The sequence below is a fragment of the Diabrotica virgifera genome, chromosome 5 (genome assembly GCF_917563875.1).
Source record: "Diabrotica virgifera virgifera chromosome 5, PGI_DIABVI_V3a".
Taxonomy (NCBI): domain Eukaryota; kingdom Metazoa; phylum Arthropoda; class Insecta; order Coleoptera; family Chrysomelidae; genus Diabrotica; species Diabrotica virgifera.
The window spans coordinates 19651446-19674058 of record NC_065447.1 but is presented as its reverse complement, the minus strand read 5'-3'; the positions used below and the strand labels follow the sequence as shown (position 1 = coordinate 19674058).

Sequence of the window (22613 nt, the reverse complement as noted above, 5' to 3'; positions counted from 1 at the left end):
ATCTAAATTCGTTACCAAAAATGATGTATTATCCAGAGGGCGCCACATACGCCACTCAGTGCTCATTTAATAGGTTAAATTTTTTTATTAGCCACTCTACATACTTTTTAAATCAAAAATGTTATTCTGTTAATATTTTTACTTAAAAACGGTATACTACATTCATCTCGCTAAACTCAACCGTTTTCGAGATAAACGCATTTTAAATCTGCGAGGCACCATAATTTTTTGCATAATATCATTGTAGTTACACCCGAAAAATAACTTAAAATCATAAAAATTTACAAAAATGTATCTCAAATTTCTTCAAATGGAATTTGCGATGCAATGACATAAATATAAGAACTGGCACAATTATTATGGTTTCAAGTTTATTTTTCGGGTCTAACTACAATGATATGCAAAAATTATGTTGTATCGCAGACTTAAAATGCGTTTATCTCGAAAACAGTTAGCTTAGCGAGATGAATGTAGTATACCTTTTTTAAGTAAAAATATTAAGAGAATAAAAATGTTTATTCAAAAAGTACGTGGAGTGGGAGATAAAAATAATTGAACGTATTAAATGAGCGCTGAAAGACGTATGTAGCGCCCTCTGGGTAATACATACATCATTTTTGGTGGCAAATTTAGATTTCTTATCCCAAAATATCCCCTCTTACCAAATTTCGTGTTGTTATCCGATGTCTGTCAGAAAATATTCAAGAATAAATAAAATAAAAGTTTAAGTTTGACACCCTGTATTTCGGTTATTATCAACTTTGGTACTAAGGTAAGTTAGCTTAAATCGACCAATTTTAAGCTCAGGAATGTAGGGTTAATCTATGGCCAATTCTTTACAAAACACCCTGTACCTATACAGGGTGTTTCATTAATAATTGTCCATATAGTAACTGGAGAAACCTTAGCACAGATTACGAAGATTTAACCTAAAACACTTAAATAAAATGTGGTTCCTTACTGAGTTACAGGATGTTTTATCTAAAAATTTAAAAACTATTTTTGCTCAGCAAAGTGCGACTACTATACACCCTACTAAAGTATGATAAGCAAACGTTTCTAGCTACTACCAGAGGCGTATGACAAGGGATAGTGAATGGTCGACCCTTCTCAAATTCTACGCCACTGGAGGAATTACTATTTTAGTGCCATTTTTAGATTCTCCAATACTTTTTACATAAATAATATACTCTTCATGGGTAACGATAAAGTCATTAGTTTTCGAGATATTTGAAGTTAAATATGAAACAGCACAGTTATTTTAATTAATTTATGATATGATTCATATGAATTAAAATTTAAAAATTATTTGTACCTACCCAGTACTTTAAAACTATTTGGCATATCCTTATCATACTTGGCAGAAAGTGTAGGTACTGTACACCCTACTAAATTAAGATAAACAAACGTTTCCAGCTACTTCCAGAGGCGTACGACAGGGGATAGTGGCTGGTTGACCCCTCCCAAATTCTACGCCACTGATCAAATTGCTACTTTAGTGTAATTTTTTAATTTTACAATACATTTTATGTAAATAATATACTCTTCATTCGTAACGATAAAATGATTAGTTTTCGACATATTTAAAATAAAAAATGAAGCGACACAATACATTAATCAAAATAACCGTGTCGTTTCATTTTTAACTTCAAAGATCTCGAAAACTAATGACTTTATCGTTACGAATGAAGAGTATATTATTTTTATAAAAAGTATCAGAGAATCCAAAAATTGAACTAAAATAGCAATTCCGCCAGTGGCGTAGAATTTGGAAAGAGTCAACCATTCACTTTCCCCCGTCGTACGCCTCTGGTATTAGCCAGAAACGTTTGTTTAACATAATTTAGTAGTTTGTACAGTATCTATACTTTCTGCCAAGTACGAAAAGAATACGTCAAATAGTTTTAAAATGCTGAGCAAAAATAATTTTTAAATTTTTAGATAAAACACCCTCTAACTCAGTAAGGAACCACATTTTATTTAAGTGTTTTAGGTTAAGTCTTCGTATTTTGTGCTAAGGTTTCTCCAGTTACTATATGGACAATTATTAATGAAACACCCTGTATAGTATGTACATATTATATTATACACTGTATTTGTCGCCTACCCGTATACTGAGGTCACGAGCCGCCACTGACCTATCTATAAATTATTTAAAAATAATAAAACCCACATATTTTCAAATCAAGATGTTTTGGACTTCTGGAATATTCTATTTAGACGGACTTTAAGTTCGTCTGCTTAAACCCGGCAACACTGAGCTGCAAGGTTCCATAAGTTTTATATTGGGATATGCTGCCCACACTGCAAAGTGACTGCGGAACGCAGAATAGGAGCTCTCCCGAAACATAATTTACAATGTATAAACTTTGGAAATCATGATTTGGGATTTACAATGTATATACATTGTAAATTATGATTCGGGAATGCTCCTAGTAGCATTTAACGTGTCTTGGTTTATTTATTTCTACTGCATCATGATTGTAAATTTAGTATAGTTCAGTGCGTCTGTGATTTATTCTTTTCCGTTTTTTTATAGTCCAAAATTTTATCTGCGCTTCTATATTCCGATCTTAAAAATGCTCCCCAAGTTTCTACGGAAGTATTCCATTCGTCTAAAGAGAAAAAAGAGTTTAAAATGAAAGTGCTACATTTTAGTAACTCAATACTCAGTATATTATACAGATACTATATGTAAACGTTATTGAATAATTTCTGTTAAACCTCTTCGATCCCCTTGGGACAGACTATAGTCCATATATTAACTTTATTTTCTATTTTCAAGGCTTGGAGTCAAGGAAATGGAATATTAGAGTTAAAGGTAATAATGCCACTAAAGTATTATAATTTATATTCGTGTTACTGTCAGTTAAATGATCGAATTAATAGCACCAAGCTTTGTCCTGACACCATTCATATGAGAAATAACACAATTACCACTACAATGATAATATCATTATATCACTACAATGATAATATCATATCAATTATTTGCTAATTCATAATATGTACATATTTGTTTATTATCATTTGTCTTGACTGTATTATTTTGTTTATTATCATATTTGTCTTGACTGTATTATTTTTCATCTAGGAAGTATTTCTTCTGCACCACTATCCTAATGTGCTTTATATTTTCTATGTTTTAAATCATTTCCATCATCTTCGCACAGTCTAACCTTTCTCTATATAGATGTAGCATGGCAGAGGCAAACATTTAGTTGCCTAGGAGCCACTTGGTCGGTCTAAGTAGCTCAGTGGTGTGTGTTTCCTTCCACCTTTGATGCTGAATGATAGGAGTCCGGGAATCCTGTATATAAGTTGCGATAGGACGTGCTCACTATCCTTGGAAAGAAAAACATAGGTCAGAGGTATAGAAACATAATCAAAGAGGTCAATAGATCCAACAAAACACGAATAAAAACCACCAGGGCTCACGGAAGAAATCAAAATCAGTGTCGGCATTAGACAAGGGGACAGCCTCAGTCCATGCCTATTTAATTTAATAATGGATGAAGTTATAGGCAGTGTTAACAAAATGAATCAGGGATACAACATGGATAACCGAACCATGAGATACTTTGCTACGCAGATGATGGAATCTTAATAGCCAAAAACGAAGATGACTTACAACGCCTACTACAAAAATTTAAAATAACCGCCGAAAAGTATAACCTGACACTATCCACAGAGAAAACCCAATCGATGGAAATATCCAAGAACCTAGTTGGATGTAAATTAGTAGTGGACGACATATAATCGAACAGGTAATGGATTGTAAATACTTGGGTGTGGAAATATCTAGCGACAGACATATGTGACAAGAACCAAAACCGTGAACTGAACTACTCCGTCATTATACCAGGTAGAATGACAAATGAGATGTCAAATGAAAGCTTATAATCCAAGGATGGTACTAAAGGTGAGAAATTTGACCTATGCTGTCTGTCCGTTCGACCGCGAATATGTCAATATTATTCTTTGTTTGTTACGAATAATTATAATTATTATTTATATTAAGCCGTACTAGTTCGCGGAATTACTTTCTTCTTCTTGGCTTTTTCCCATTATGAGTTTGCCGTTTTCGTCTTCCATAGTCGAGTCTTGCATTTCCTATGTGAGTTTTCCATATCACAGCAGGTGTTCCTCTCCATCTTCGTCCCCGCGGGTCCCAGTCCAGTAATCTTTTCGGCCATCTGTGCTCCGGCATTCTTTGTACATGCCCGTACCATTTCAGGGCTCTACTTTTACTACCACAACTTTTTTGTAATTGAGCATTCTATGTACTTCTATTCTGTTTCATATTTCCTTTGTTCTTATTCTATCCTACCTGGTAATTTGTAGACACCTTCTCATAAACTCCAATTCAACTGTTCGTATTTTATTTCGTATTATTGTTGTCACTGGCCATTCTTGCGCTCTTGTAGGGTAATGTTCAGCACTATGCGCTAAAACATCCTTTTTTGTCTTCTTTAGTTAGAGTGTTCTTCCATGGAGTGCTTTCGTGACTTGTTTTCCCCGTACTATTTTAATTTATATATCTTTCATACAAGTGCCGTCTCTGTTTATCATTTAGCCTAAATACTTAAAAGTCTTACAACTCTTAATAGTGTCTTCTAAACTTACGTTTAAATTAGCAACAAATCTGTAATTAATTACTTTCGACTAGATTAAATTGGTTTAGACTAGGCTAAACTAGTTTATCCTGATATAAAAACATACACTTCAGGATAAACTAGTCTGGCCTGAAGTATGCGTCTTTATATCAGGATAAACTAGTTTGGCCTGAAGTGTGTGTATTTATATCAGGATAAACTAGTTTGGCCTACGCACGATAGGACAAACTAGTTTGGCCTAGGCCATACTAGTTTATCCTAACGCGCTTTGTCCTGAAATCGGGTTTGGTCGGTATAGTCTAGTAAAATAAAATTACACTACATGTAAATCATAACGTAAATTCGTACAGGTTGAAACAAATTTTATATCAAAGTTACAAAGGTACAAAAGATATTTTCAAGAAAGTATCCAAATCATTCAAGGGGATCATTATTTAAATAATTAAAAAGGGGTAATTTTTACAAAAAAATTACAAATTACTTTTTTAACTGCTGAGGTCATTTAATTACTAATGAAGGTTTATAGTATTATTTTCTGCAAAGCTGAAGGGTAAATCTTTCACATAAGACTTACTGAATTAAATTGGACCCCCTATTTAATTAAATAATTGTATATAAAACTTGAAAAACAAATTTGCAAAAAATTATTTTTAGCTTTTTAAATAAACAATATAAAATATCTTTTTTACAGACGAAGTTGCGCTATATTACCAGTATTAAGCAAAAAAAAATGATTGAAAAATATTTAATATTTTTTGAGATATTGAATTTGTTTATTAAATGTTACTCTATTTTCAGTTGCAAAAACGCGGTTGTTGCCAAATAAATATTCACCTGTATTAATTATTATTTTTTATCTTATTTTATTTTTATTTTTACGTATATTTTCGATAAATGTATTGATATATGCAAATTTCAATTAAACTTCCCCCTAAAATGCCATTTCAAAATTATTCAAATTTGTTTATAATTCTTTTTTAATAACGTCACGGGGATTAAATATTTTGAAATGCCGTTTCGATAATTGGGTTCCTGGGAATTTTTCACTAATTAACAAATTTTTTTGGTTTTTTTTCCTCTTCTTTTTTTTTCTTGGAGTTATATTACTACGGGCCCTTTTAGGGTTAAGTTTCATTAAGAATGTCGAATTTCTAAGTTGTAGATTCTAGACCTAAAAATATTAAGATTGGTCTAAAATCACTTAAATAAAATGTGGCTACTTACTGAGTTACAGGGTGTTTTATTTAAAAATTATTTTTACCAATTACTATCAACTATTTGTCGTATCCTTATCATACTTGGCAGAAAGTGTGGGTACTAAACAGTCTACTAAATTGTGATAAATAAATGCTTCTAGCTACTACCAGAGGCGTACGATAGGGGATAGTTAATATTTAACCCTTCCCAAATTCTACGCCACTGTGGGAATTACTATTTTAGTAAAATTTTTCGATTCTCCAATACTTTCTATGTAAATAATATACTCTTTACTGGTAACGATTAAGTCATTAGTTTTCGAGATATTGGACGTTAAAAATGAAACGGCATAGTTATTTTGATTCATTCATTCATTCATTTTAAACTTCCAATATCTCACAAACTAATAACTTTATCGATACCAATAAAGTTATTTACATACAAAGTATTGGAGAATCAAAAAATTTCGCTAAAATAGTAATTCACTCAGTGGCGTAGAATTTAGGAAGGGTCAATCATTCACTATCCCCTGTCATACGCCTCTGGCACTAGCTAGAAACGTTTATTAATCACAATTTAGTAGGATGTATAATAGCCACACTTTCTGCCAAGTATGATAAGGATACGTCAAATAGTTTTAAAGTACTTGGTAACAATAATTTTTAAATAAAACACCCTGAAACTCAGTGAGTAGCCACATTTTATTTAAGACATTTTAGTTAAATCTTAATATTTTTAGGTCTAGAATCTACTTAATGAAATTTAACCCTAAAAGGGCCCGTAGTAATATAACTCCAAGAAAAAAAAGAAGAGGAAAAAAAGAGAAAAAAATTTGTTAATTAGTAAAAAATTACTAGAAACCCAATTATCGAAACGGCATTTCAAAATACTTAATCCCCGCGACGTTATTAAAAAAACAATTTATAAACAAATTTGAATAATTTTCAAATGCCATTTTAGGGGGCAGTTTAATTAAAATTTGAATTTATCAATACATTTATCGAAAATATAGATAAAAATAAAAATAATGAGATCTTATTCAGGTGAATATTTTTTTGGCAACAACCGCGTTTTTGCAATTGAAAATATAGTAACATTTAATAAACAAATTTAATATCTCAAAAAATATTATATATTTTTTGATCCATTTTTTTTGCTTAATACTAGTAACATAGCGCAACTTCGTCTGTAAAAAAAAGATATTTTATAGTGTTTATTTAAAACGCTAAAAATAATTTTTTGCAAATGTGTTTTTAAAGTTTTATATACAATTATTTAAATAAATAGGGGGTAAAATTTAATTTAGTAAGTCTTATGTGAAAGAATTACCCTTCATCTTTGCAGAAAATATTCCTATAGACCTTTATTATTAATTGAATGACCTCAGCAGTTAAAAAAGTAATTTTTTTGCAAAAATGACCCCTTTTCAATTATTTAAACAATGATCCCCTTGCATGATTTGGATATTTTCTTGAAAATATCTTTTGTACCCACCTAAACTTTGCTATAAAATTTGTTTCAACCTGTACGAATTTACATTTTGACTTTTTTTATTTTATTAGGCTAGTAACATATGTTCGAGGTCTGATAAAAAAAGATGACTTCAAAATTTACAAACTATGGACATTTTATTTTCGAATTTTTTTGTTATGTTGGTACACACGTCCCCAAAATATTGTGTTGACATTATCAACCAAAAATTATAAAGATAGCTAATAGCTTTCATTAGGAAACGGGAAAAGAACATTTATTTTCTACAAAGATTTTTAAAATCTACCAATATTTCGAGGAATGATGGTTTTTTGGCGCCTCCTACATATTTCTTTCTTTCTTAAACTGTTGAAATATGTATTTCTAAGGTTTCTTAGCTTTCTTTCAGGATTGTAGACTTGTAGAAATTGTATTTTGGTTATATTTGATACATGGGACAAAATATCCATGATATTTATATAAATATCAAAATATCGGATATATATGATATATATCCGATATATATCCAAAATGTGATATTTGTATGATATTTATGATATTTTGGAAAACATTTCAATAGAGAAACTAAATTAACCAAAATAAGTATAATAACAGTATAATAACAGTATAAAAGATATATGTATACTTAAAAAAAATACAAAAATATAAACGTACGTATGGTAGTATGTTACATAAACGGAAAACAAAATGATACGAGTATCCAAGTAACAACTAAATTAAGTAAAAATATTGAAAACATTAATTTAAACATATAGGTATTTCTACATACATACATAATCGGTTGCCTCTTTTACCATTAGGTGTCGAGGATTCCTCCTTTATATAATACTCTCTGCAAATTTACGCCACTTCTTCCTATCTGCTGCTAAAACTTTTGCTTCTTGCCACGATGTTCCTCTTTTCTTGAGTATTTCGTTTACACTAGTGTTCCAGCTTTTCTTGGTCTGCCCCTCCTGCTTTTACCCACTGCTTTGGCCTCCCATGTCATTTTCACTTGTCTCTCACCACTCATTCTTATCATGTGTCCAGCCCATTTTAACTTCATTTCTTCAACTTTTTCGTTGAGCGATTTTACCAGTAATTCATGTCTTATATCTTCGTTTCTTCTTTTGTCTAATCTTCTTGCTCCCACCACTTTTCTTAAGTATCTCATTTCTGTAGCTTGTAATCTTTTTCTTTGTCTGTCATTAAGTACCCAGTTTTCTGCCCCATATATTGTAATTGGCATATATACAGTTTTATATACTGTCATTTTGGTTTTCCTCGATATTTGTTTTTTGTTTAGGAAATTTTTATACAGTGGTATAATACTGTACATAGGTATTTCGATTTTTCTAAAATAACTTAAAATTCTGAACATTTAAAAAATAAAATCAAAATTTAGAAAATTAATTAAAATGATGGTTTAACATCGGAAGTGTCTGAATCAAAACCAGTAAAGCACCCAATTCTTCATTTTCCCTTCTTTCAGTTTCTTGTTCAGGCCAAATCCATTCCAAATTGTCATGTTTTTGGTATGAAGAACTGTTTAAATATTTAAACATGAATACAAGTTTACCAGCCTTTTCGGTTCCTAAATTATTTCGTAAATATGGAATGCACCGTAAGTCCAAAGCTTGAAAAGCACCTTTCAATGCCTGCCGTTGAGACTACTGCTGTAAGTAATTGATTAATTCGTTCGATAAATATGTTTTTATCAGGCCAAGCAGATTCAGCGATTGGAAGAGACTTCCGCCGTAATAATGGAGATGTTTTTTTGAAATTTGGACCATACATGAAAGACGGAAAAGCTTTAGACTTAGAAGTTAGAGCCATTACAAACGAAACAAAGTCTGTGTTGGTTGAATTAAAATATTCATAAGTCTGTTCTTTTTGTTCGGCAGTAAGTCTTTCTCCCAAAAAGCGATAGTCTCAGTTAGTTTGCCAAAAAATGAGGCAAACCTAGAGCCATATTCCTCCTTTTGTAATAAAAGTTCTTAATTTGAACTGGTTGATCACTCAGATATTTTTACAGTTGAATCCAAATTTCTACGGCGACAGCAATAATTGTCGTTTTAACCTTCTCATGTAAAAATTAGTACGAAATAAAGTACTGATATATATCACGATATATATAATATAAATATCATGATATATATCACGATATATATCGTGATATATATCAGTGGATATATATCCTCGCGCCCTGATTTGATATATTTGATCTCATTAACATTGTTCGAATGACATTTTAATATATTTTTTATAGGTGAACAAGAGATGCAAGGACCAGAAATGATGGAAAACAATAACGATATGGACGACAACGAACAAGGAGGTCACCAAGGTAGAGAAGACCACGAAGGAGAGGAGGATGAACGTGAAGTAGGCGATGAAGCTTACGAACAAGCACAAAGAGAGTACGAAGAAGGTGGCGATTGCGAAGAAGACGGAGGAGGAGGAGAAGACGAATACGAGCAAGAAGCAGGACAGCAGCACCATCAAGAGGACTACACAGAAGATCGTGCAAATACACCAGTGGAAGACGAGATGGCACATCCGGGTGATTCTGAAGAGCAGTTTGAGGAAGCAGAGCAAGGCGATGCACCTGAAGCGGAAGAGGGGGGTGCAGAAGAGGCTGATGCAGCCGAATGATATGTTTATATAGACACTTCCAAAAGACTTTTGTGTCGTTGGTAAAAGTAGAGTGCCCAAACTGAGAATGAATTTTAACTACACTTTATAATATTATTTATTCTTTTGTTTTCATGAAAGTAATAATTATAGCAAATAAGATTTTTTGGAAAATGCATTAGTTCGACTATCAGGAAAAGATAACTTTATACAACAATAATTCTTTATAAACATTACCACAGCTGCCTGTAATTATATTTTACGCAGCTACAATACTTTATTATTATAAATAGGCGGTGACGTCATAACTACAAAATAAACAGCACTGCCCGGCCCTACTGAAAAAAGCATAATCTCATCAATCAACTGTCAAATTGATCAAATCAAATTGATTTTGGTCAAACTGTGATTCAAAGGTTAATAATTTTTTTCTAGGTCATTCGATTTTTATATTATCCACCATATTGTACTCATTAGCAAATATGTGAATCATGTGTGTCCGTTTTTGGGTGATAATTTCTGCTTTATATCCGCTGTTTGTTTTGTTTTTCGATTATTTCGCCTGTTTACAAGATCTTATCATTAGGGATTTTGTCCAAAAACCTCCTCTCAGTTTTATATTGACCATTTCCTTTAAAATCATAGTTATATATTATCATAGAGAGAGTGTCATTCAGAGCGAAGTGACGACACCATCTTTTTTATTTGGCTTAGTGCTGTTTCACTCTTACGCATAGTAAAGCTGCGACAATAGTCCTCCCCTTCCGTGCCTATACTCACACTAAATGTCATCTTAGTTTCTCGATACAATGTGTTAGAAAGAGATGCCGCAAACCAGTCCATGAGATCTTGTCGTCAGGAAGCGCGAAAGGTAGGCTGACTCTATGTTAATATATACCTCTATGTTTAAAATCCATTGCATGTCATTGAATTTGACATATGACCTTTTTGCACAGCGTTGCCAGATTTCTCAGATATTAAAGAATATAGAGAATTAAGAAATAATAAAACATAAGGTTATTTTGTTTTGGATTGCTTAAAGGGTTTACAGAACTAATAGAAGTTAATAAATAATAAAAAAGAGAAATATAAAACACATTGTATTTTCTAAGCCAATTTCATATTTCTAAAGATAGTGTATTCTTACTTATAATGCTCTTTTTTTAAATATTTAATTAATCAAGATACAACTTTCTTACCACTATTATTCAGTTATTTGACATTTTCTTGATAGAAATACAATGAATAATTGCTTATTGACAGTATTATAAGTTTGTTTATACTACACAAAACTATGGTATTAATGATACATATAAAGACTATATCAAAAGGAGTGAAAGTTTTTCATTGTCATCTGCACTCCTTAAATAGGAAGTCTTTCTATTTTTTCAATGATATATAATGTAAATTATTGTTTCTTGAGTACTAAACTTTGGCATATAATACATACTATTAAAAATAATGCTAAAATTATCGTTAGCTAATTACTGTGCAGTTGGCTGTACTGTAAAGTCGAAAAAATGTCATTCATGGCGTTCATTTTCTTTTATCACCTTTCAATCGTGCATTAAGGTTTAATGTTTTAACATTATAATTGTTTGCACCGTCTTTCTTTATGTATAATTTCATTAAGGGGTATTATTTTTCAAAAATGTATAAACATTTTCAATTTCTTTGCAACACGAAAATGCAGCAGCTGCATAATACTCTGGTTAAATCGGAGAGTGCAGGAAGAGTCTATACCGGTTTCGGAGGTTTTTTTCCTCATTAGTAGTCCCATATACTCTTCTCTCCGATTTCCCCAGGTACCATGCTTTGGGCCTTTCCGAATTGCAAAGAACGAAATGCCGCGGATGAACTAGAACCATCTACCGAAAAACAAAATAAGTTATCAATCGAAGTAGCACAGAACATGACAATAAATACCGTTCCCATACCATCAGATTGACAACAGGTGGAATACTTTCTTTGGTTACAACCTCCCGAGATTTTCAAAAATTATAAATCATACAAGATGCCGAGGAAATTAAGATGAGGAAATTTTAAATAATTCACGTCCCATCTGCTCAGCGTGGTAAAAGTTCCAACAAGAAGGATTCCTTAGTATTCAACAAAAAAGTAAATGAATTAAAAATGTATAAACATTTTCAATTTCTTTTCAACACGAAAATGCAGCAGCTGCATAATACTCTGGTTAAATCGGAGAGTGCAGGAAGAGTCTATACTTTTACCACGCTGAGCAAATGGGACATGAATTATTTAAAATTCCCTCATCTTAATTTTCTCGGCATCTTGTATGATGTATAATTTTTGAAAATCTCGGGAGGTTGTAACCAAAGAAAGTATTCCACCTGTTGTCTATCTGATGGTATGGGAACGATATTATCGTTTTCTGTGCTACTTCGATTGATAGCTTATTTTATTATTATTCAATCTACAACTCGCATCAGCATATAGGAGCAGCACAGCTAAAATGCCAAGTTATGTTGATGAACTTAGTTGTTCGACAATTAAGTCACAACTTTGTGTGTCACACGTCACAGCTTATTTATAATAACCAGTTATAAGCGTTAAGTAGTTGCTAAAATATGCGCACTGAATAAAAACATTACATGTGCATTGTGATTGGTTCTCATTTTGAGGTATATCTTCTTTAAAGATTGTCATCACTGTAGGCGCAATAATCTAAAGATATTGTTTGATTTTGGTAATATGTAAGTGCTTTAAACAATTGTACATAAGTTTAACAAAAAGTGTAGAGAATGAACTGTCATTGACCATTATATCTGTATAGAGAGGGACGCTTTTAGCTGTGATTTTTTGGTGAAGTGAACACAGGTGAACGATCGGAACTTTTTTTCAAATTTTGTCGACCTATTAGTTTGTACAGTAAATAAATGTTTTATTTATTTATTAAACTGTCTTTGAAGTTAACCAAAAAACTTGCAAAGTGTATTGGTGACGAGCTAGCTTGTAGAAATGTTGCAAATAGTTACGTTGGGTTTATGAGTAGACGAAATTTCAGATTTCTGCGTATTCATTGCATCAAACTTTTGTAGTAAATGATTGTATAAACGAATCGGTAATTTTGCAAAATATAAACTCAATAGAAACCCAATTTAGAGTGTAATCAACACTACATGCTCAGATATATACAAGATTTTTTTTCTGTTCGTAAAAAATATAGTATTTAATGTATAGACATAATTTTCAATGCTATTTATGGTATATATAATGTATTTCTTATTGGATATGGAACAAGTTCCTTATAAAACTGTAGATGGATATACAGAAGATCAAAATATGAGTTTTTGATAACCAATTAAGAACACTTTTTATTTGCCAGGTGATATATTGCATAGATACTACTTATTGGTTATTTACCTTGTCATATCTACCGATTCGCCAGCTCAGCTGTCCAATATTTGATTTTGACATTATTCTTTATCCAATTTTTGGTAACTCTTTCTTTAGGACTGTTTATAGTTGGAAAATTTAGGAAGACGAAAGTTCGAAAATGCTTAGAATAGATCTACTCTGATTTTTCAAATAGTGATTGGTTACTGACATTGAAATTTTATTACTGAGTATTGAAATTATTTAATGCTAACGCGTGGCTTAGGAAGAAACTTCAAATTAGGCTTCTTTTATTACATTAACCTATTATGTTATAAATACTTTATCATTATTGTTAGCGTTGCTGTACTAACGCCGTGTTCGGATTTCGCTGGGCAGTATGTTAAATATCATACATTCATAATTCATATCCGATATTAAACAGTATATTTTTATCACCCCGTATATCACATGAAATAATTTGTTGTTATATTTAAACATGTCCTGGCTATTTAATTTGTATAATTGTTGCAATTCATAAACAATATTTTCGGCAATGGACATTAATTTAGCCGACTAAGTAAAAACTTTTGTTCTTTTTGTCGTGTGGGCTATGAGCCAATTCATGTTGCCAACAAGAGAGAACATACATTTAGAATCATTCATTAGAATCAACTCAACCAGGCCAGAGGTGCCTTTAAATTCACTCCTTCGTCAATTAAGGGCTCCCGGGGTTAGAGTGTGGTAGTGGATTAGACATGGTCCTTCGAGCCGGATGGTCTAATCCACTACCACACTCTAACCCCGGGAGCCCTTAATTGTCTCGAAGGAATTAATTTAAAGGCACATATGGCCTGGTTGAGTTGATTCTAAATGTGTGTTCTCTCTTGTTGGCAACATGAATTTGGTCATAGCCCACTCGACAAAAAGAACAAAGGTTTTTACTTAGCTAAATTAATGTCCATTGCCGAAAATATTGTTTATGAATTGCAACAATTAAACAAATTAAATAGCCCGCACATGTTTAAATATAATAACAAATTATTTCATGTGATGTACGGGGTGATAAAAATATACTGTTTAATATCGGATATGAATTATGAATGTTTGATATTTAACATACTGCCCGGCGAAATCCGAACACGGCGTCAGTACAGCAACGCTAACAATGATAATGATAAAGTATTTATAACATAATAGGTTAATGTAATAATGTAATAAAAGAAGCCTAATTTGAAGTTTCTTCCTAAGCCACGCCTTAGCATTAAATAATTTCAATCCTCAGTAATAAAATTTCAATGTCAGTAACCAATCACTAACTTAAATACGGTTCTTAGACCATTTTTAGATCCATTTAGATTTAGTGTCATCCCAAATAACGGGACCTCTACCAAGACTTTTCGGAATATCAATTCCTATTATAACTGAAGAAAATATATCTTTTCTTACCTTTCTATCACTCTCGTTTTACTCTCCTCTTGTCACCGCATCTGTTCTTTAAGTTTTGTTGTCCAATACTGGACATTTTTTTTTCTATTTTGAACTCATATTTCTTTTTTTTTGACAATGTCAACCTTTAACAATGTAGAAACCATCATAAGTACCACATCGTGTTTTTAAAATTTATATTTGGACATATGCATTGAAAGTCTTACCAGTTTGAGGTTGAACTAGTATTTTTACTCTCCATGGAGTGTTTTCAGAACTACAGTCCAATATAGACTGGAGTTCTGGACCAAGATCAAGTTATGAATATATCTCCACAGAGAGAGTCGAAAGCTCGACACAGCCAAAACAGATGATACTATAATATAATACATAATAATTATTATAATCCTACAAACTTTTATCACGTGGTGTAAGTACAGTAAGAGATACATTATATCAGATAATTACCAATCTTCATTAGGTATTACTATCTTGTTTGTAGTTTAACAATATTGAAACTAAAATAGACTTACTAATAGTAAAGAATCGATAGAGAAATTTCGTTTAATCTACACCGTACGATGAGGGAGGTGTGTTCAACTAAAGGTAGGTCCATCTGTGTTCACGACAGCTGAGAGGAGGATCTCCCTACGCCCGCGCCATCCTTCAAATGGAAGGATCGGTGCAAGGTTAGTCAAATTTTCATTTTTCTAGTTAGTAGAATATTTTCACGTATATGAGAAGAGTACCTTTAATATTTATGTTGTACCTATGGGTTGGGAATGAAAGTTTATACAGGATTTGTTTAATAAATGTTAGTAAACTTTTAATATTACAGTAAGATTTTTTTTATTCTTTAGGTAGGCATATACAGGGTGTTTCATTAATAATTGTCCATATAGTAACTGGAGAAACCTTAGCACAAAATACGAAGATTTAAGCTAAAACACTTAAATAAAATGTGGTTCCTTACTGAGTTACAGGGTGTTTTATCTAAAAATTAAAAAATTATTTTTGCTCAGCATTTTAAAACTATTCGATGTATCCTTTTCATACTTGGCAGGAAGTATAGGTACTGTACAATCTACTAAATTATGTTAAACAAACGTTTCTGGCTATTACCAGAGGCGTACGACGGGGGAAAGTGAATGGTTAACCCTTTTCAAATTCTACGCCACTGGCGGAACTGCTATTTTAGTTCAATTTTTGGATTCTCCAATACTTTCTATGGAAATAATATACTCTTCATTCATAACGATAAAGTCATTATATTTCGAGATCCTTGAAGTTAAAAATGAAACGACACGGATATTTGGATTAATATATTGTGTCGCTTCATTTTTAATTTCAAATATCTCGAAAACTAATCATTTTATCCTTACGAATGAAGAGTATATTATTTACATAAAAAGTATTGGAAAATAAAAAAATTACACTAAAATAGCAATTTCGTCAGTGGCGTAGAATTTGGGAAGGGTCAACCAGCCACTATCCCTGTCGTACGCCTCTGGTAGTAGCTAGAAACGTTGATTTATCTTAGTTTAGTAGGGTGTATAGTACCTACACTTTCTGTCAAGTATGATAAGGATACGCCAAATAGTTTTAAAGTACTGGGTACAAATAATTTTTAAATTTTAATCATATGAATCATAATATCATAAACTAATCAAAATAACTGTGCCGTTTCATATTTAACTTCAAATATCTCGAAAACTAATGACTTTATCCTTTCCAATGAAGAGTATATTATTTACGTATTATGTATTGGAAAATCTAAAAATGGTACTAAAATAATAATTCCTCCAGTGGTGTAGAATTTGAGAAGGGTCAACCATTAACTATCCCCTGTCGTACGCCTCTGGTAGTAGTTAGAAACGTTTGTTTATCATAATTTAGTAGGGTGTATAGTAGTCGCACTTTCTGCTAAGTATGAAAAGGATAAGTCGTATAGTTTGAAAATGCTGAGCAAAAATAGTTTTTAAATGATTAGATAAAACACCCGGTAACTCACTAAGCAACCACATTTTATTTAAGTGTTTTTGGTTAAATCTTCGTATTTTGTACTAAGGTTTCTCCAGTTACTATATGGACAATTATTAATGAAACACCCTGTACAAAAGGTGTTTTTGGACGATCTGTCCTGCCTTTTCTACGAGTTTGTCTGGTTAATTGCAAAATATTACTTATTTTAACATGAATGACGTGAATGGTATTGTCTACTTCTCTAAAATCGCAGAAATATATGTGTCACACGTCGCTCGCCGACACATACGCCACACAGAATGGTCGCATTTAGGAGACGAAAAAGGTGAATGAGCAGTTCCCGATGGAGCGGTAACAGTTGTGTTTCGTCTTGTAAACGCTCCGCTCCCTAAATTCGTGACAGCCTATCACTTTCTGTTATATGTGAGGTTATATACTTACCTCTGCGCAATAAATCTTTTACTTCATAATTATGGTCACAGACCATGGATTGTTTACCGTCTGCGCTAATTTTACTAATTGATAATTAGTACTTGACGCCATCTTTCAACAAAAGTATTGACAAATTCACAAAAGTAGCATACGTTGGACGGAGGTAGCAGAATTAAAATGAGCTCACTGGCGTGGCGACCGTTCCGTAACACGTTCCGCAAGTAGCGCCACATTCAAAGAACGAATTCCCAATCGTTGCGGAACCGCTCCGTCACATTTTCGTCTCCTGAATGCGACATATAATTCGTTACAACATAATAACGCTTATCCCGATGACGTGAGTTAAGTTCATTTCATTATTAAGTATCTCGATGTTGACTCATGTAGTGTTGTTTCTTTCAAAATTGTGTTAGTAAATTATATAAATAACGGTGGAAAAGAGACGTGCGTTTCTAAAAGATAATTTGCGCATCTTAAAAATTATTTTTCGTGTAATGTGCATTTTCTTAACTGTTATACTAGTATATTCGCTCATCCGAAAGAAAAGTGACACAACTCCAAAAATGCCTAATTTCAGTTATCTTGTTAAGATAACTATTAATACGATAGTTATTATTATACGATAAGTATTAACTCCAAATATCCTATACTTTTATCAAGAAAAATGTCACATAGATGTTTGCTTCGAACTTCGAAAGATGGCGGTAGTGTCACAGTTCCTTTGGTAGTAGAATGAATACTTTTATTCCGGAACAATGACACTTTTCAGTTATGCACTGAGATTCGACCTGAACTTCTTGTTATTTATCACAAAAGCAGTTGTATTTCGAGAAGTGTCCTATGTATTTTTCGTTAATTAAAAAAAAGTGACCATAATGGTCATAAAGTGACATAAATCAAAATTTTGATCTTTTCTCATTGTTAAAACAGATATAGGTTTTTTGGTTTTGCCCGTTACACAATGAGAAACATTCACTTAACCATATTCTTCGTTTTTAATTTATTAATGTTAGCAATTACCTTTTAAAACTTACAGTTAAATTAAGATCTAGAAAATCTATTTTTGTCTCTCCTGAAAACATCATTTTTTGAGTTAAGACACTATTCTTCCGGATGCGATTTCTTTGTGGCATCGTTTGCAATTTACTATTTTCCTTGAGAAATAAGCCACAATTTAAGATGGAAACTAATTTATTTGACGATTCTATTAAAATTATAACCTGTAGTTATTTTTGGACAACAGACTCCGTAAAAGACAGGTTCAAAATAAATATATTCATGTTCTTTGTTCCGTCCCAGATCCCAGACAGCCCCCTTGACGTCTGTAAAGGAAAAACAAAATTGTATTTACTACTATAGTCGGTTCGCTAAACTGGGACACAACTGGCTAGTGATTTTAGTAATTTTGCAAGTTTGATAAAATTTGCAAAAAAAAAATTACTGAATAGTTAATAATTACTAAATAGTAATTTTGGCAAAATTGGTAGAAAACAAAAAAATTACTTACTAAAATCACTAGCCAGTTGAGTAGAGTTTAGCGAACCGACTATATCAAAAATACATTAACAATGTTAGTTTAAATTAACTATTCTAAATGGGAAATAAGCCACAATTTAACTAAAAACTTGATTTTATTAACGTTTCGATGTCTAGATTGGACGTCGTTGTCAAAATACAAAATATTTTGTATTAATATTACTTATTAATATTTTGTATTTTGACAACGACTAACGACGTCCCATCTGGACATCGAAACGTTAAAATAATTTTTTAGTTAAATTGTTGCTTATTTCCCATTTAGAATAGTTAATTACAAGAAGCAATTACGCTATTCCTCAGTACGGAATCAATGTATTAATAATTACGCACAGACTCCACGTTATACCTCAATACGGTATAACCACACAGTCTCGGCAGTAAACCCACTCATAAGAGCAAGTTTGTTGTACTTGTTGGATGTACCATGTGTGAAATGCAGATCATAAAAGAATGAAACAAACAGAAATAAAAATTATTTCAAATCATTAATTTATTCATTCGTGACAACTCATTTTAATTTCGGAATAAATTTATTAATTTTGTATACAATTAAAAAGAAATTTATTTTAATTTTTCCCATTTTTGAAACTGGGTACAGCTCCCGGAGGCATCTAAACATTCCGTACATGTATTTGGCACCTAGGAGTTTTCTATTGGTTTCTTGCGGCACGCGGCCATATTTCAACCAATAGGCGGCGAGGTGCCATTCGCGTACACGGAATGTTATTCGGTGCGAAATTCATATACGGAATGTAAAATGTTAATAGACGGAAAAAGACAACTTTTTATTAGTCGATTAAAAGGAGATTGATTTTAAAATACTTGTTAATGTATTATTAAATAAAAATAAAACAATTATAGCATATGGAATGTTATTTGGTGCGAAATTCATATACGGAATGTTAAATGTTCCTACTTCGTAGATAAATAAGACGACTATTTTAGTCCGGTAGTACACAGCCCTAAACTTCAACAGAATTGAATAGCTGAAACATATCTAAACATACTAAACAACACGTGCAAGTCATTAAAAATTCTGCGAAAGCGAAAGTTAGTCAAATAAAGAAATAATGTCTCAAATCTACATATACTATTCGCATTATTTCGCGCCAAATAACATTCCATATAGGTAATAATTGTCTTATTTTCTTTAATAATACATTAACAAACTATTTTAAAATCAGTCTTCTTTAACTGACTTAATAAAAAGTCCTCTTTTTTAGTCTACGAAAACATTCCGCATATGAATTTCGCACTAAATAACATTCCAAATACTATAATTATTGTTTTATTTAATAATACATTCAAGTATTTTAAAATCAATCTCCTTTTAATCGACTCTAACAAAAAGTTGTTTTTTTCCGTCTACGAATACTTAACATTTCGTATATGAATTTCGCACCGAATAACATTCCGTATACGTCAGAGGCGTGCGGTCCATGGAAGCGAGGGAAGCACCGCTTCCCTATTCTTCCATATAAGAAAATACATATATTATTAATTAGTATTTAATTATCAACAATGTTTCCCTAATCTAAGTAATCTATTATGTAACTAATAGGCATTGAAACATTAAAAATTGATCGCATACGAACGGTCTCAAATAAGCACACAATTCAACGATTCAGTCCGGTCCTGACGGAAGCGCATCTCAAAATCGCTGCTTGTCATGCATTTGTCCCGTTCAAAAATTGATCAGGGTTTAATAACCTCACCCGCTAGTCATGTTCCTTTCACGCGAATTTTGATACGCCTAGAAGCTCTCGTCCGACCGATTCCGAAAACGAGATGCGGAGTCTGTTACTGCTGCTATAAGGGGTAGGTATTTAGGTACAGATGGCTCGATTTCAATTTTTTGCTTAATATTTTTACTAATATTTTATTTGACATTTTGAGATTTTTCCTTTTACTGATATTTTATAGTACCTACGACATTTTACAGACAAGTGACATTGCATTTTGTATAAGACAATTTGATGACTTATGATGATTAAAAAAATGAGCTGTTCAAAAATATTTGGGATAAAGCTGAAAATATGGGCTTCGAACCTAAAAGAAAAATAATGATGATTGATATTGTCGGCGAATGAGAGACCTATCGACGATTATACATCGAAATTTTTGATAATATTCTACAACAAATGAATTATCACTTTGAAAATTTTAGGGCCGGTTGTTCGAACGCTAATCAACAATGATCATTATCAAATAATTAATTCCTGTCAATGTCAATTGTTAAAACATAATTAATTACAATTCTGAGACTATAATCAATTAATATAACAATAATTATTAACATAATTAATAATAAATCTCATAATTGTAATTAATTATGTTTTCAGCAACCCAAACAAAGTTGACATTGACAGTTTTGGTGACAGTAATTAAATATTTAATAATGATCATTGTTGATTAGCGTTCGAACAACCGGCCCTTTAAAGAAATAAAATATGTAGAATTATGTAATTTTAATATGTCTAATTATAATTCATTAAAATCTCCCACAGAGGTATGTACCTATTTAATTCAGTACGATTAAATTATGATTTTTTTTGATAATCTAGCTTTGCATTCTCAGTTAAATGTCATTTATAAAACACCTGAAATTAGTGATAAAGAAATACTTAGGAATCGGTTGAATTTTTTGAATACTACTGGTTTAAATCAGTCTCTGTGTGAAGTGGGCAAGTTGTGTGAATTAAGTAGTAGGTACCAACTATCCCAGCTACAAGTGCATCAGTTGAACGAAGTTTTTCAGTATTAAAACGCATCAAAAGTTTTACAATAAATTTTACAAGTGAAGACAGACTTTCCAAGTTAGCCCTATTATCCATTGAAAAAGAGTGCATTTATTAAACAATTATCAGAAAATCCAAAATTTTACGACGATGTTATCGACAAAAAATTTGCATTGGTTGATAAGAGAATAGGACTCGAGTATAAGTAAATAAGTGTCATATTGTTGAAAGTCGTGTGTTATGGAAGGTGATTCGAAATCGGAATATAAAAACAATTTTGAATAGAACTCTTCTTTTTAAGTTTAAAGAAACCAAGCCTGGAGCAGGGACTCGACCCTGAGCAAGCAGTACAGATCGATAATAAGTCACTAGATATATGATATACTAAGTCACTAGAGTCACTAACCTGCATTGATCGGGGTAGGATTTCGTTTGTGAGTCCTTGTATGCAGGACTCCCACATAATAAGCACTTTGCTATCGGAGGGGAAGTGGATAGTATGAAGCATTGGGCGGGATGGAGTGACGCCCGCTTATAAGAGTAAATCCTCCTTGCCTCAATGAATTTGTGTCACCCGAATCTCATTCTCAAGGCGTGTGCATGTCTCTCAGACTGGCTTAACACTAGACCTAATTTTTTGTAGTTCTTGTTTTTAGTCGATATAAGTTAACAGGTAATACATTAGGTATACACCTATTAAGTAGGTATATATTTTGATCTCGACCCTCGTAAGAAAATATTTGTTAAACCCTTATGCGGATTATTGAATCGCTTCCTCTTCCGAAAATGTCACCGCACGCCACTGGTATACGTGAATGGCACCTCGCCGCCTATTGGTTGAAATATGGCCGCTTGTCGCAAGGAACCAATAGAAAACTCCTAGGTGCCAAATACATATACGGAATGTTTAGATGCCTCTCGGAGCGAACCATGGAAGGTGAGAGAAACCCTGTCTCCGTAAAGCCTAGGTGGGTGTACGACCGACGAGAGCGTCTGTCATCGGCCATGGTTCGCTCCCTTGGATAAGCGAATATTATAGTTAGTTTGAATGTTTAATCATAAGTGATCGTTTTTTAAAACCAAATTAAATTTATTTTCTAGTAGTATCTGTGAACAGTATTAAAAAACATTAATGGGTGGTATTTAAAATTTTAAGTCATCACTGTGTAACACATTATCAACATATATGGTGTAGATATGAAATATCGAGACTCACTTTAAAACTCAAAACTCCATACAT

The 22613-nt window shown here is 32.2% G+C and overlaps 1 protein-coding gene across 3 annotated transcripts in view; it reads left to right on the top strand.

Annotated features, from left to right (window-relative positions):
• LOC114333801 (uncharacterized) overlaps window positions 1-15516 on the top strand; it is a 67096-nt gene extending 51580 nt beyond the window's left edge. For 2 of the 3 annotated variants that reach the window (XM_028283805.2, XM_028283803.2), the window contains exons 15-16: window positions 2786-2821; window positions 9553-15516. In XM_028283805.2, coding sequence (XP_028139606.2) covers window positions 2786-2821; window positions 9553-9938 — 422 coding nt within the window. In that variant the 3' untranslated portion in view covers window positions 9939-15516. The remainder of the gene's footprint in view (window positions 1-2785; window positions 2822-9552) is intronic. The other variant, XM_028283806.2, reaches the window with a different exon arrangement.
• Window positions 15517-22613: the final 7097 nt, after the last annotated feature.